General features: G+C 32.8%; 1 protein-coding gene across 1 annotated transcript; it reads left to right on the forward strand.

The window, feature by feature from the left end:
• Positions 1–4,548: 4,548 nt before the first annotated feature.
• LOC111617752 (E3 ubiquitin-protein ligase SIAH1B-like) lies at positions 4,549–5,629 on the forward strand. Its single transcript, XM_023359040.1, has 2 exons — positions 4,549–5,219; positions 5,302–5,629. Exons 1-2 carry the CDS (start codon positions 4,549–4,551, stop codon positions 5,627–5,629), a joined length of 999 nt encoding a protein of 332 aa, XP_023214808.1.
• The last annotated feature ends 11,979 nt before the right edge of the window (positions 5,630–17,608 follow it).

The following is a 17,608-nucleotide window of genomic DNA, read 5'->3' on the forward strand; positions in this document are numbered from 1 at the left end:
TTGATCCCATTTATTCAAAAGCTCAAATCCGAGATCTTCAGAAGAAAGATCTAAAATGGAATCCTATAATTCAGAAGCTTGAAACTGATACAGCCCTAGATCCCAACCTGGAGAATCAATTTTTTTTAGATGAGGAAGGAGCTCTATATCATCGACAACCTGTTCTCATGGGAGAACCTTTAGAACAACTAGTTATACCATCGGTCTTAATTCCTTACATCTTACATACATATCATGACACTCCATTTGGAGGTCATTTAGGAGCACAGAAAATGCAACAAAAACTTCGACCATTATTTTTCTGGCAAACTATGAATAAAGATATAAAAACGTATTGTCAAGATTGTCAACGATGCGCCTTACACAAGAGGAAGGATAAACGTCAAGAAGCAGAACTTCAATTATTTCCACCTTTAACACATCTATTTGAACGAACTGCTATGGACATCGTAGGTCCTTTGCCTATCACAACAAACGGAAACAAGTATATATTAGTATTTGTCGATCATTTTAGTCGATACGCAGAAGCTATACCTTTACCTAATATCCATAGTAAAACCATCGCCAAAGCTTTTGTTACAAATATCGTCTTAAGACATTCAACGCCTACTCAACTCCTTACAGATCGAGCGCCGAATTTAATCTCTAAAATGTTTAAAGAAGTATGTGAATTACTCCATATAAAAAGACTCTTAACAACTGCATATCATCCTGCATGTAACGGAATAGTCGAACGATTTAACAAAACCCTTATTGACATCATATCGCATTATGTCGCCAAAGATCAACGAGACTGGGATGAATGGATCCCGTATGCACTCTTTGCTTACAACACAACCATTCATGCATCTACGAATGATAGCCCATTCTTTTTACTATACGGAAGAGACCCCATTTATCCGTTTGATTTGGTTACTCGTCCTACTCGGACTAGATATGATATCGATGATAATTTTGCTGCAGAATTACATCTCCGAATGGCTAATGCACACAAAATAGCACAGGAACACGCCGAACAAGCAGCTAAAGAACGTCAAACACATCACCGCCGTACTCATAAATTATCTACTTATCATGTGGGAGACCGTGTTTTCCTAAACGAAGTCGTTATTTCTCAAGGTCTAAAGAAAAAACTAGCACCGAGATGGTCAGGTCCTTTCCGAATAATAACAGAATTAAGTCCTGTCACATTTATTATCGAAAATATTCACACCAAGAAACAACTCCAAGTTCATGCTAATCGATTAAAACACTGTAGTGCACAATTAGAATTGGAAAGGGAAAAGCCTGAAACTACGACTGTCACGAAACCCCAATCTTTAATATCAGATAATCCAAATATGGTAGATCCATGGGATGAATTTATCTTAACCGAAATGTCCCAACAATCAGAAGACTTACCTGAAATAGAAGAGGAATCGGAAGGAGAGGAAGAACCAACAGAAGAGGAAAAACAAATAGAGGCCACTCCACAACAACTCACACGACCGGATGCAGAGGAAGAGCAACCGGAAACAACGCCTCCNTGTGTTTAATGTGTGGTTTAGTTATAATTTTTCGGTTTAAACTTAACTAAATCTTCATGTTCTGGTTTAAACTTGGTTACTTTTTGATCTTTTCGTTTAATTTTAATTTGATATCAATTTTTGGGTTTAATGTGTGGTTTAGTTATGATTTCTTGGTTTAAACTTAACTATATTTTTATCTTTTGGTTTAAACTTGGTTTCATTTCGATCTTTTCGATTAATCTTGGTTTGGTATCAATTTTTGTGTGTAATGTGTGGTTTAGTCATGATTTTTTTATTTATAAACTTAACTAAATTTTAACAAATGTTGAGATTATAATATTTGAAATGTCTCTAAAATAAAACAGTCTTTACTTATTTTTATTTTGTATTAAAATTCCTGTTTTCTGCAGGAAATCATTATTTAAATTGCTTTTTGTGTGATGGGTAGACAGTCTAAATGCAGTTTGTGAAATCTTTGGCCACTTTTTTGTAATTACTGGTGTTTACGATTAAGATAATTTCGATTCGTTTTCCGTTAAGACAGGGGCGAATCTAAGTTTGTCGGGGTTTAGGGCTTATTGAAGTCTACCAGAGTTTTATTTTTTTTAGATTAAGAAATCAACTGATCGCAATAAAACAAATAATAATATAAATTGTTGTTATTATTATTTACATTCGAATTTTTAATTTTCGCTGCTATATAAAGGGATTTATATAAAATCCTTTAGTATATAGATGTAATGAATATCGTAAGGTTTGAAAGAAATGAATGGAGAATTAACGAATTAAAAATTTTGAATAGCTGTTCCGATCAAATTTCAATATTTNATATGTCTGTGTTAATGTTTAATACAAGATGAAGTAAAGAATACGGCAATTATTTTCACTTATATAAACTTAATGATTCAACATGAACGAAAAAAAACAACATTTTTTTTTAACGTAATTCAGATAAAAGCACTGAATATCTGCACTGGGCAGAAGTACAGTTAGTGAATCCAAAACGTGGATGGATGAATTCCTCTGGTATTAAAACAACTGGTCAAGAAATACTGACAGCAACACCCGGAGTGGCTTTACTGAATGTAAAACGATTACGTTCTTCGACGGTGATGACGTGCATTTTTCTAATTAATAAATTAATTATATTTGTTTATAGGGAGATTCTGGTTCACCGTTGATAAAGTACGATAATTCGGGTCAACACGTTGTCATTGGCGTTCTGAGTGGAGGTTACGCCGTCGTTAACGATGCTTTTATTTACATGTCAACCAGTGTTCATCACGATTTCATAGCCAGCAACAGTCGTGGAACCCTCGTATATCATATTTTCAAAGGTTGAGATTGATAATTTAAAAATTGATTATTCTAAATATGTAAAGCAATTACAACTGCAATTACTTTTTACCTTAGCGGTAAAAATAATTACTATTAAAGTATCTATAATTGTTCGAAAGACTTTATGAATGGTATCCTTTTTTGTATTCTAAATGTTGAGAGGAAAACGTTTTGTTAATGTAATAAATTGAATTTCAGTCATGTAATTATTTCCTCATAAATAAATTGAAAATATGTATTTGTTTTACAAATCACATGTTTCTAATAGCGTGTCAGAATGGGTGATTATTTTCTCACCTACAATTATGTTTCGATTGTTAATAATGTTACCAAAATATGAACAAATTAGCATTAAGCGAGGCAAAATAAAGGAAATTTATTCATATTTTTCAATCTAGTAAATGTACGCATATAATATAAAGTTTCAATTTACACTTTCCTTTGGGGCACAGAATCAAGAGTACACACGGACTACAGAATTAACATTTGTGTTTATAATTGTAATATGTTATTGTGAGAATCGCAGGGGGTCAGAGGTTAATCCCTTCTGATCTCTTAATCTGCACAGGATACTAAAATCCGATCTCGAGGTCGTTGTATGACTAGGAGGGCGAATCGAGTGGGGAGTGCGTCGGTAAGTCGGCAAAGGTCCGTGGACAAACAAAAGACAGGCTTTAACATAACAAAACTATCGAAATTTCAATGCCGATACCCGTTATTGGATGGCAAGATAACGACGAAATGTAATTTCGGAAGAACATCTAAGACGATTTACGGAAGAATAATATACTTTTAACAAATTCGTACGAGGAAGCCGTTTTAGACAGACATAAATTTCGGGGCGACGCGACAATAAAACTCTGACAATTTGTTGCGAGCGGTCGATTATTGTTCTTGCGAACGGTTGAATTTTTGGTTCGTGCGATTTAAAGTCATTGATTTCGAGCGTTTTTTTTACTTTTTCGTTATTTGCAGTGATTTTATCGGTAAGTTGAGACTACGAACTTTATTAATTTCAGCATTTTTTAACATTGTTAAGCTCCGAATATCATAATGAGTGGCAATGATTTTCCGACAAAGCTCCATTTAGATAACAATTGATGGGTTTGGTAACAGAGACGACGAACGGTGTCTCCACTTATTTTCGAAGTTACTTTTCACCCTTTTAATTGTTAATTTTCGTTTAGATCTAGTAAATTCAATGGAAATTGTAAAAGAAAAACAAGAATTAATAAATACTTGAAATTGATATTTTCCGCTATGGTTTATATACACATTATATTCCGTACAAAATTCACACCTCTATACTCTATACTTTAATAAATGAAGATTTCTTTATTTTCAGAGATATTTTGTGTTCAGGCAATATGAAATGTTTATTATAATGAAAACGATCATTTTCTATAATCTTCTATTATAAATCTTTATTGAATTTTAANCCAGGAGACCGAACTCCTCCCTTAATGTAATCAGATCACTTCCTTCATCAATCTTCAGCGTGATCCAAATATCACACTTTATAATTTTTCCTTATTTTTACATTTTATATCAAATTATCATCTTTCTCATTTTTAATATTCTTTTCCTCATTATTAAATCATTTTCCTCATTATTAATATCAATTTTGCATTAACATAAAAATATATTGTTCCCCAACACCAATATAGCTATTTCCTCTCTCTTACAGACCATAATCAATACCATGGAGGCAGCATTAATTTCTCTTTTAAATTGTCCCATTTGCTATACTCGGGTGCGTCCACCCGTTTATCAGTGTACAAACGGACATATTGTATGCGCCGACTGTCGTCCCCGCATTACTAACTGTCACACCTGTCGAGAACCATTAGGACACATACGAAGCTTAATCGCAGAACAGATAGCAGGCACCATACAGGCCCCGTGCGAGTTTCAACCCTTTGGATGTCCGGAATTGTTACAAGAAGACAACCGGCGAACCCATGAAGAATCCTGCAACTTCCGACCTCTTTTATGCCCGTTCCGCTCAGCCAATTGTTTGTGGGAAGGTGCACATTCCTTTCTTCGTCAACACATCAACGCCTCACATCCACAAGTACCTACCATACAAAAGGACATCATCTTTTTCGGAGGAATTGATTTCCAAATTACAAGAGGCACTTGGGCTGCCATCTTGGAGTGTTACTCCCAGTCCTTCTTATTATTAATATCCTCCCAACTTCCCGACCATCCTATCTTTACTATCCATCTTTACTTTTTAGATAAGCCTTCCTCTCTTATTCAATTCAGATACAACATTAAATTTAAAAAAGGTGATCACATACTGCGCTGGGGCTCTATTGTTTCTGAAATATATGGAGAACATCCAAACCCCTCTTCTCACCCTGTTCCTTGGTTTGAAATATCTCTACCCTTTGTTCAATTCTTTGGCCTTCACCAAAATTTTAAATTCATTCTCAATATTTCCCCTTTATAGGATGGCCGAAGATCAGGAATGGCAGAGCTTTACCCCTTCACCTTCTCCACCTCTAACAACTACTACAACTACTCCCACCACTACAACCCGCGAAGTCAACGTTGATGCAGTACAAGCAGCTATCCGCTTCGCTCAAGCACAACCTCAAACCTTTCAAAGCGTTCCTATCACCCTCATCTTACCTATAAATTATAGCTGCCCTCCTCACTTAGAGCAAGCCTTACAAGCGGCCAATCTACCATCCTTAACCTGGACCAACATTCAACCACATGCTTCTCGTACTCCTGTACTTAGTCCTCCGACCGGTTCCAGACCTCCTCGNGAATAGCTGTTCCGATCAAATTTCAATATTTGAAACTTCGAATACCAGAGTAATTTTAAATTTAGAAAGTAATTTACAAGATATCACGCACAATTACTGTACGTACAGTACATACGCTAGCGTACATACGTACAGTACCTTCTGTACATTCTGTATAATGCGTTAAGGTTTTCAACCAACATTTAATTTAGTTTTGCAAATAAATTATTATGTAATGAGTATTTAATAAATACACGAAAATAACACTTGTCGGTATTAATCTATTTTTCTCAGGTTCCACCCGAATATTTTTGTACAACTTTAGAAATGTTTCTATTGCATATCGTGACTAATAAAATAATTTGTTTACACAATTCTCTGTTATTTGTTTTTNGGAGGCCTGATGGCGAAATGCATTTGGATCGTATTAATAAAATAATGATTGTTCCTTGCCATTGTCGTTTTTTGGCTCGTAGAATCCTCGAAGTAGGAAATAGAAAGAGTATAATTTTACTTGTTTTTAACTAAACATTTTTTATTTTTAGTCTGTTAATATTTATACCGATCCCATCGGTTTTTTATAATTTATATTAAAAGTAGTACTAATTTCAACAAGACGAAACGATCTTATTGCAGTTAAAGCAGGAGTGGCCAATTTTTTACAAGACGAGTTTACATGCGCAGTGGCGTACCGTGAGTGTTAGCCGCCCGGGGCGGAGAAAAATTTCGGCCATCCCTTATTTAGGTATTTCAATTTATAAGACGAAAATTTAGATTTGCCACAGAACAAGCAATGAAAAATGCGGTTGTAGTGTAGCTACCCGTATAAAATAGTTCTATATGACATCAGTGGTGTACATGAACACGAATGCATCGTGTAACGTACAAGCAAAAAAAAATAAAAAAAAAAGGTCAACAGGAGGTCGATTGCACCGAATTGTGTAAGAAATACACTTGCCAGGACACACTGTAAAAAATTAATTTCCTATGTAATATTCTTAATTGCAATGAAGCCAAATCTGGCAATGTTGCTCGGAACCGACTGAAGCGCCACTTGTAGTCGTCCAATGCGCCACGTTTTGGCCACACCTGAGTTAAAACATTTAACATGTTTTAAAATAATTGCAAGTAGCGTCTTGTGCCCTAAACTAAATTAATTGAATAATATATCCTGTCGGCAGTCGCACACGTTGAAATCAGCACCAGCAATGACGTTTTAAATCGTTAGTGTATATAGTTTTTCAGAGTATACTGTGTTTCTAGAGCGAAGCTGATTGTTTGTTTCTTTCGATGTCAATTAGTTAGATTTCTTGTTATATGTATATATATATTCGGTGCTGAATAATAAACTATTTAAATACAGTAATACCCCGAACTTACGCGATAGGTGAGACCAAGCGATAACCGCGTAAGTCGAATTTGCGTAAGTCGGGGTATATGTTCGCAATTTGTGTAAAATCCAAATCTGATGTATGTAAACTAATAAATGTTCTCGTTAACCTTATCTCGCCTTTTGATTCGTTCACGGTTACAAGAAATCACCACATAGAGTGTCTTAAGTATCCGTAGATATATCAAACATAGAAATAAATAATACAAAATAAATTGTAGCTATTGTGAGGATCCGAATTCGAATGTGGTTATATCATCTCAGCATAATATCACATCGTAGTCATACTTTCATTTCACGGTGTCATANTAATGAGTATTTAATAAATACACGAAAATAACACTTGTCGGTATTAATCTATTTTTCTCAGGTTCCACCCGAATATTTTTGTACAACTTTAGAAATGTTTCTATTGCATATCGTGACTAATAAAATAATTTGTTTACACAATTCTCTGTTATTTGTTTCTCACCGTGCAGTAGGCATTTCTAAAAAGAAATCTTTACTTCGTTTATTTCTTAACAATGAATAAAATTTTCATTTACACTTTTTTTTAAAATAAAACTTACCCACCTTGAAAATTAAGCTTTTTGTCGTTTTATATTAACTGAAACTATTAGATTTTGTTAAAAAAGTTTTTATAACAGGTACTGTTCAGTACGGGAAGCTAAAGGCTATAGAAAAGAAATGTTTGCTTGACATAATGTAATGTATTAACTGCGCGAAGTTATCAATTTGATTAGATGAAAGAAAAAGAGATAGGTCGAAGAATGAAAGAAGAAGAGATAGGCCGAAGGATGAAAGAAAAAGAGATAGGCCGAAGGATGAAAGAAAAAGAATAGCGACAGCAGCATCCGGTATTTCCAAGTCGTCTCCGTCACACGTACCGAGCGGGTCCGACGTTTTTTGGCTTCGGTGATAGGACGAGAACCGATATTTTTAGCTTAGTATGGCCGTTGTAGAAGACGAATCCCCTTCACAGTATCATCTATACATATTCGTACTTAATTCGCGCCTCAAATTTCGCTTTTTGTCCTTCTTCCCATTACATTCAATGCTAAATACACATTTAACCGGGTCTCAAAGCGCTCGATGTTACATTGAACGGGGATCGAAGAGAAAAAAGTTCATTAAAAATTGACAAAATGTCAGTCAACTTTACTAACTTAATGTATAATCTCCAGAAAATTTTCTATTCCCGAACACTGCTACCTAAATTATAATAGTTTTATATTTCTAAAGAAAATCATTCTGTACGATAAGAGTTTAAACGAGTAAACATATTATAAAAAGAAATTCTTCATCATCAGCGATTGAATCTCCAATAATATGGCGAGTATATCCCAAACACAATATTTTAACTGTAAAAGTCGGGGGTCGTCTTATACGCCGGAAAGTACGGTAATTTCAATGACGAATTACTAGATTTTACAGTATAGTTTTTTCTACATGATACTTAAAAATTAGCCGTGCTATAGAATATAAATGCATACATACCTTAAGTAAAACCGTGTTAAATAATAATATTAACGGTGTGTCAACATTTATATATGTGTGGTATGTAGTTTAATAACTAAGAAAATTAATACTTAAATAAAATTATTAAATTATTTATAATATATTTATAAAAAATTACCACAAATTCTTTGTGGATAAATATAAACGCAATAACACCACAAAATATAAAACTAAATAAATTATAATTAGCATATCAATGTTGAGTGATTCAAACCCGATATTTTTTCGTGAACGTTATANAATGTGGACCATAGAAACAAAAAGGTTGGACACCCCTGGTTTAGAATATATAATAATTTCATAATTTCAATTATCAAAAATATATAATGAAAATACACTTTTTACAGTATTATACAGTATTTAAAAAAAAAAAAACACTAGTAGTAACGTTCGGTTCCGACTATACCATACTCATGGAACTTATGGTCTTCGTGGCACTACTTAGTCATCGCGGTTGTTAATCTATATTAGTTGTATGGAGTTAATTACACTGTAGAAGACACGATTGGGTAAGCAATTATTCTTGATGCAATTACTAACGCATCTACATCTTATGCGAAAGTTGAGGGATTCAAACCCGATAGTATTTCGTGCACGTTATAAATAAATTTAAAGTAAATTATTTGAATTATTGAATTTAACACAAGTTGATGAAATAATCTGTCACTTTATTCTAAATTCATTTATTTAGTCATTAGCCCGAATGCAATCCGGTGACAGTTGGTCTATTCCATATATTACTGCCTTAATTCATTGATACAGTGGAAAGTGTTTCGAAGTTTTTGGTCAGTCATCAGCCCCGTGGCGAAAAGAACTTGTAAATAACATATATCCGGTTACAATCTATAAATTTCTTCCTTCAAATAGTCTTCCTTAGACTAGAATGTAGGCTCTACGTTTTTTTCTGTGTTAACTTCGTGTCTAGTTGTTTGTTTACAAGTTCTATTGTCAGCAATNCGTGCACGTTATAAATAAATTTAAAGTAAATTATTTAAATTATTGAATTTAACACAAGTTGATGAAATAATCTGTCACTTTATTCTAAATTCATTTATTTATTCATTAGCCCGAATGCAATGCGGTGACAGTTGGTCTATTCCATATATTACTGCCTTAATTCATTGATACAGGGGAAAGTGTTTCGAAGTTTTTGGTCAGTCATCAGTCCCGTGGCGAAAAGAACTTGTAAATAACATATATCCGGTTATAATCTGTAAATTACTTCCTTCAAATAATCTTCCTTAGGCTAGAATGTAGGCTCTACGCTTTCTTCTGTTTTAACTTCGTGTCTACTTGTTTGTTTACAAGTTCTATTGTCAGCTATCAACCTCTATCTTAAATACTAGACTAATAATTTTATTACCACCGGTGTATTAAGTCTAGTATTTATGTGAAATTCAATTCTTTACAATACCGATTTACTAATAGTGAAATGGGAATTTAATTTCAGAATTCCAAGATTCTTACCAAATAATTATGTGCCTTTATTATATAAAGTTTTATCTAGTAAAGAAAATGACGTTTAAATGTTTTAAATATTCGGAATATTTAATTAGCTATTATTCTGTTACTTAATGAGTTATGTAAATGAATATTCTACAATCCTTTTGTCGATTAATGTGGAAAAGAATGAGGTTGGGGACATAAAGGGTAGACGATAAAGGGTATTCAACGAGAGTCGTGTGACGAATGCCGTATTTACCGTGCGAGTGATCGAGTTAATATTTAACTTGTATTTATATGGATTATATTGTTTAAAAGTTTACAGTCAATACATATTTAAAATGAAATTAAACGCCGTGTTTATAATACACATACAAAGTACTAATAAACATGTTTTTGTGCTTGAAAAAATTCCTAGAATAATTTGCTATCTGCATCGTCGAAATTGTAAATGATATCTATTCACACTGTAAAAACGAAGGAAAGTAATCTCTAAAGATAATTTGTGCAAAAATTTATTTCGAAACATGCAATTTTTCTTCAGGTAATATTTTTTTTTATATTAAAAGTATTAACTTATCTATTGCAGAAATGTTGTCATTATATGCTAAAAATAATATATAANCATCGATTCCGCGAGGCACGTTCGAACATGTAAGCTAAACAATAGTGTGGGGGGAGTGAGTAATCAAGAGTTGCGTGGCGTTCAAACAAAAGACGAATCGACGAGATTTGAAAATCGCGTAACTCCGGGTTCGCGTAAGTCGGGATAGCTTAAGTCGAGGTATCACTGTATATATTTAAATAGTTTATTATTCAGCACCGAATTGAAAGAATTTGAAAGTCAAAGGTGTAAGATTGTTTTGTTTTCCATCTGATATATCCAGGAGAATAATAATTTATACAAGACATCACCAATGTGCGTGATTTGCCAGAGTTTTCTGAAATGAAGCCACGAAACTTTCACAAATAGCAAAACATTTGACGAAAATTTATTTTGACAGAAAAGATAAAAATTCCTCTTACTTTCGCACAAATGCTCAAAGAATATCATTCGAAACATCCAACTTTACCCTGTATGTTTTCAGCCGAATCGAAACAAGACGATGATGGATTACGTGAATCTTACAACATTTGTTTGCTTATTGATAAATCAGGAAAATCGCACCCTATTGGTGAAGAATTGATATTGCCAGCTGTGAGTGAAGATCTGCGTATTGCGCTGCACAAGCCACCATCTCATATGTGAAGCTGGAGAGATACTGAAGCTGAGTTGTTAAAAATTTAGTGAAAGTGTCAAACCAAGGGATCGATCTTTGATTTTAACGCTCGTAAAAATTGGAAAAAACGTAAATAAAATCGAAAATAAATTAAATTATTAGTCAAAAAAATAAAAGTTTTTAAATAACATTAAAAGGAGGTATAGCGCGATTATGTCTCAGACTTACAAGAATTCAAAACAATAGTTAAATACGAGCAGGAATTTCAAAGTGCGAGTAATTTTCCTTGATCAGATTAAAAAATATCACCTTTATACAGTTTTGCATGCGTACCAAAAACATTACTTATAATACGCTATTGCAGTATTTTTCAACCTCCGATAGACGAATTAATGCCAGTCCGCGAAAATATTTCATCGTGACGAAGCTGGTGCAGACGATATCGATGTACATTTAGTAACAGTAATTTTTAAATAGTAATTTAAAGCTACTGTATGGATTTCGTTATGTACAGTATCTGTAGATAAGCATATAGGCCTACAAGTTTAATAAATAAGCAACTGAAAATACATTAATCAGTAGAATAAATATATGCATGATTTCTCAAATTTTCATATATAGTCATTTCAAAAGTTTTCACGTGTGCAAACATTTATATTATTTTAAAATACATAATNCGTAGATTAATTATTGTATTATTAGAAATCCCAGAAATAACCGACTGAATGAAACATGACATGACATATGATTTATTTCAAAATTTTTAAACGAATGCTTTAATTACAGGTTCATTTGAATTTTGTGATAAGGTTTAAGATAATATTATACAAAATCTACATTTAATTTTAAAAAAAAATTAGTTATTAACACGAATATATTGTCAACCAAAAAAGCCATAAATTCTATATCATTATGATATTGCAGACGAAAAATGGTAATGTTGAACTTCATTTGAGCCTTGTCAATGCTATGATAGATATAATTAATAAGCTATGTTGATGCCCACAGAGCAGAGATCGAGAAATACAAAGTGATGTGGAGTTTCATTCACTGTACACTGCATTTATTTACACGAGTGAATCTATAATCAGAAAAATTATAAATTACAGATTCGGATTATTATTCTTTTTCCTAAATGTCATATATGCCCTGTCAGTTTACGAGAGAAATGAACCCAAATCAGGTAGAAAAGAAAACGTTGTATTTTTCAGATAATAATTCCATATTTATGAGATAATTTAATACATTTTTAGGAAGACAACGGAGGATTGTTGGAGGTGAAATCGCTCGTGATAGATTTCCTTATATGGTATGTTTACTCATTTAAACTTTTATTAAAGATCAGATATAATGATTTACCTTACAGATATAAAATTATTTAATTTAGGTGGCATTGTTCGAGAAATTACGTATAAATGGCGAATTTCGCGCGGGTTCTACATTAATATCAACAGAAACAGTACTTACAGCAGCTCATCCTATAGCCGGGTATGTTCATTTCAATTTTTATTGAAGTCTTTAGAAAAAAATCTAATTTGATAAACAACATACAATCAAGTGGTTTGATGATGAGAATAATTTAAAATTTGAATATTAAATAAACATTAATAAATCGGACAACAATACGTTTTATCTCTATAACATTAAGAATATTTAAAGTACCTTAAATTAACACAAACATTCTTTTATTAGTTATTGAACTCCCTTCGTTATAAACTAGTAACTGTTTTTAAACCAAATAATTTTTACATCTTTATTATTTTCGACTACATCCGTATTACTATCCCTGCTCTGTTATACAGGTACTGTACAGTACATAACTGAGGGAAAATACGGCAATCGGTTATTTACGTTATTTACCCGAATTATTTACGTTTTCGGACTCTGGAGACTTTGAAACGTCGAAAAATGCAAAAATTTGTTTTCTTTTTGAACAAAACACAAAACAAATTTTTGAATTTTTCGAAAAAGAGGGTTTTGTTTACCCTCTTTAAAGCTTAATGTAATTCATTTCTACGTGCAATGCCTTCCTAGCAAGTACAATTAATGATTTAATATGGGATTTGATAAAACTTATATATAGGCCTATATATTTTAGTAACGAGTATTTTAGAAGAAAGACTAGTACAAACGGAATATTGATTCATTTAGGTTATAGCTACTGTTTTCGAAAAGTTTTGAAAACGTTTCCCATTGAAAAACCATTATATTTAAACCCTATCTGCGTGAATTGGCAGAAATAACCAAACAAGTTATAATAAGCTTTAAAATCATATTTATTTATTTATTTTAATGTTTACGTATAAATTAATTTATTTTACTTTAGTATTGAAAGTCAAGATTTATATGGAAGAGTCGGTAACCTTAATAAATACCAGGGACGTAAAATATTGTTTGATAAAATAATTTTGCACCCGTCCTTTAATGGAACACTATATCTTTACGATATCGCCGTTTTACTTCTTAATAAACCTATCGAACTTTCAGCAAATATTCAACCAGCACCTTTAGTTATAGTTGGTCCGCGATTTACTTCTGGTTATGCCATTATTGTCGGTTGGGGTGACATTGAAAAAGGTAATTTTGTTTGTTTATTTTTATTTACAAATAGTTAAATCTTTAAAGTTATTGAAAAGAAAATAAAACAATTTTGCAATATATTTAATTATACAAGTGTTTAATGTTAATTATATAATACAGTAGACTCCCTCTATAACACTGTTGATAATTCCGTGTTATATAAATTCCATGTTGTACGAGTCACTTAGATTTTACAAATACGTGTGCCGGGCCAAGATTTGTAAAATCTAAGTGACTGGTACAACATGGAATTTACATAACACGGAATTATCAACAGTGTTATAGGGGGTCTACTGTAACAACATTAAAAAATATGTCTGTGTTAATGTTTAATACAAGATGAAGTAAAGAATACGGCAATTATTTTCACTTATATAAACTTAATGATTCAACATGAACGAAAAAAAACAACAGTTTTTTTAATGTAATTCAGATAAAAGCACTGAATATCTGCACTGGGCAGAAGTACAGTTAGTGAATCCAAAACGTGGATGGATGAATTCCTCTGGTATTAAAACAACTGGTCAAGAAATACTGACAGCAACACCCGGAGTGGCTTTACTGAATGTAAAACGATTACGTTCTTCGACGGTGATGACGTGCATTTTTCTAATTAATAAATTAATTATATTTGTTTATAGGGAGATTCTGGTTCGCCGTTGATAAAGTACGATAATTCGGGTCAACACGTTGTCATTGGCGTTCTGAGTGGAGGTTACGCCGTCGTTAACGATGCTTTTATTTACATGTCAACCAGTGTTTATCACGATTTCATCGCCAGCAACAGTCGTGGAACCCTCGTATATCATATTTTTAAAGGTTGAGATTGATAATTTAAAAATTGATTATTCTAAATATGTAAAGCAATTACAACTGCAATTACTTTTTACCTTAGCGGTAAAAATAATTACTATTAAAGTATCTATAATTGTTCGAAAGACTTTATGAATGGTATCCTTTTTTGTATTCTAAATGTTGAGAGGAAAACGTTTTGTTAATGTAATAAATTGAATTTCAGTCATGTAATTATTTCCTCATAAATAAATTGAAAATATTTATTTGTTTTACAAATCACATGTTTCTAATAGCTTGTCAGAATGGGTGATTATTTTCTCACCTACAATTATGTTTCGATTGTTAATAATGTTACCAAAATATGAACAAATTAGCATTAAGCGAGGCAAAATAAAGGAAATTTATTCATATTTTTCAATCTAGTAAATGTACGCATATAATATAAAGTTTCAATTTACACTTTCCTTTGGGGCACAGAATCAAGAGTACACACGGACTACAGAATTAACATTTGTGTTTATAATTGTAATATGTTATTGTGAGAATCGCAGGGGGTCAGAGTTTAATCCCTTCTGATCTCTTAATCTGCACGGGATACTAAAATCCGATCTCGAGGTCGTTGTATGACTAGGAGGGCGAATCGAGTGGGGAGTGCGTCGGTAAGTTGGCAAAGGTCCGTGGACAAACAAAAGACAGGCTTTAACATAACAAAACTATCGAAATTTCAATGCCGATACCCGTTATTGGATGGCGAGATAACGACGAAATGTAATTTCGGAAGAAAATCTAAGACGATTTACGGAAGAATAATATACTTTTAACAAATTCGTACGAGGAAGCCGTTTTAGACAGACATAAATTTCGGGGCGACGCGACAATAAAACTCTGACAATTTGTTGCGAGCGGTCGATTATTGTTCTTGCGAACGGTTGAATTTTTGGTTCGTGCGATTTAAAGTCATTGATTTCGAGCGTTTTTTTTACTTTTTCGTTATTTGCAGTGATTTTATCGGTAAGTTGAGACTACGAACTTTATTAATTTCAGCATTTTTTAACATTGTTAAGCTCCGAATATCATAATGAGTGGCAATGATTTTCCGACAAAGCTCCATTTAGATAACAATTGATGGGTTTGGTAACAGAGACGACGAACGGTGTCTCCACTTATTTTCGAAGTTACTTTTCACCCTTTTAATTGTTAATTTTCGTTTAGATCTAGTAAATTCAATGGAAATTGTAAAAGAAAAACAAGAATTAATAAATACTTGAAATTGATATTTTCCGCTATGGTTTATATACACATTATATTCCGTACAAAATTCACACCTCTATACTCTATACTTTAATAAATGAAGATTTCTTTATTTTCAGAGATATTTTGTGTTCAGGCAATATGAAATGTTTATTATAATGAAAACGATCATTTTCTATAATCTTCTATTATAAATCTTTATTGAATTTTAAAATGAATTTTACATAAAAATGTATAAATTTCTTACGTAGAATTTTTAATTAATGCAAGTTCTGTTTTCACAACATTCGCTTATTTTTCTTTGTAGGATGAATAATTTCAAAGAATTGAAGAAGTGGCATACCTCGGGCTATGCAGAGCCCGAGGATGAGGTCTCGTCTTCACCTCGTGTAATCTTTCGGAAGCACGGGTGCTTCCGAAAGATGCGGAGGAGGAGTTGCGTACACTCGACGTCAAACGGGTGGTCGTCGTAACTCCGGACGACAGCGCTTCGTTTCTCGTTCATTATCTAAATCGGCGATATCCGGAAATTCCAGAATGGACGGTGGAGACACGATCAAGTGAGACGGGATTAAACAGAAAGGAGTCCGAAAAAATGGTGGAAGAATCCGTCGAGCGTAAGAGGCCTCGGTGGAAAAGGTTGCTGCTGGAAGACATAAACCTTTTCTCTGCCCAGGCCTTCCTGTCCGGATTTCGACTTGTCACCGAATGTGACACAGCCACCCGGAATTGACCTTTCACCCGGCTACGACTAATCAACTGGACTCGACTCTCCATCCCGATTTACGGACGGATTCTTCGACAGCATTAGAGATTTATTCCTGCACTTTGGTTAAAGTGCATAGAACAAAGATAGTAGCCTGACATTAAGGACTGTTTTCGTCTTTAATTAATAAAAGATTGTTACGTCGTTGTTTAATCCTTTGAGTCCCAACTCCAGTTTATTTAATATTCCTTCCAGCGTTGCATGATTTGGCTACTTTGCGCCAAAGTTGGCTATTCTTTGTTTAGTTTTGCGTAAAAAATATCATTTGGCGCATTGGCTACTTTTTGGGCTACATATTATTTATAAATATATTAGACGAATAAAAATGCACTTTAAAATGGTGTTTTGTCATTTGTTTTTAATTAGACACCCAAATAAAGCAAATATTTTTCAAATAAATTTTTGTTTGTCTCCTTTATAATAAACGAATTTATCTATTTCTAAGTAAAAACTGAAAGTGTCTATAGAAGTAATTATTTAAAATATCCTTTTTCCTGATAAAGATTTAATACTTATTACTATAATCTAGACAAGTTAATCCTGAAACATACAAGTAAATTTAAGAATTGGGCCACAAGTATATATAATATACTTGTGGCCCAAAACTCCACGACATCTTGCAATGTGGACCATAGAAACAAAAAGGTTGGACACCCCTGGTTTAGAATATATAATAATTTCATAATTTCAATTATCAAAAATATATAATGAAAATACACTTTTTACAGTATTATACAGTATTTAAAAAAAAAAAAAAACTAGTAGTAACGTTCGGTTCCGACTATACCATACTCATGGAACTTATGGTCTTCGTGGCACTACTTAGTCATCGCGGTTGTTAATCTATATTAGTTGTATGGAGTTAATTACACTGTAGAAGACACGATTGGGTAAGCAATTATTCTTGATGCAATTACTAACGCATCTACATCTTATGCGAAAGTTGAGGGATTCAAACCCGATAGTATTTCGTGCACGTTATAAATAAATTTAAAGTAAATTATTTAAATTATTGAATTTAACACAAGTTGATGAAATAATCT

This window comes from Centruroides sculpturatus, unplaced genomic scaffold, assembly GCF_000671375.1.
Source record: "Centruroides sculpturatus isolate CEXI.00-Female unplaced genomic scaffold, Cexi_2.0 scaffold1410, whole genome shotgun sequence".
NCBI classification, from domain to species: Eukaryota; Metazoa; Arthropoda; class Arachnida; order Scorpiones; family Buthidae; genus Centruroides; species Centruroides sculpturatus.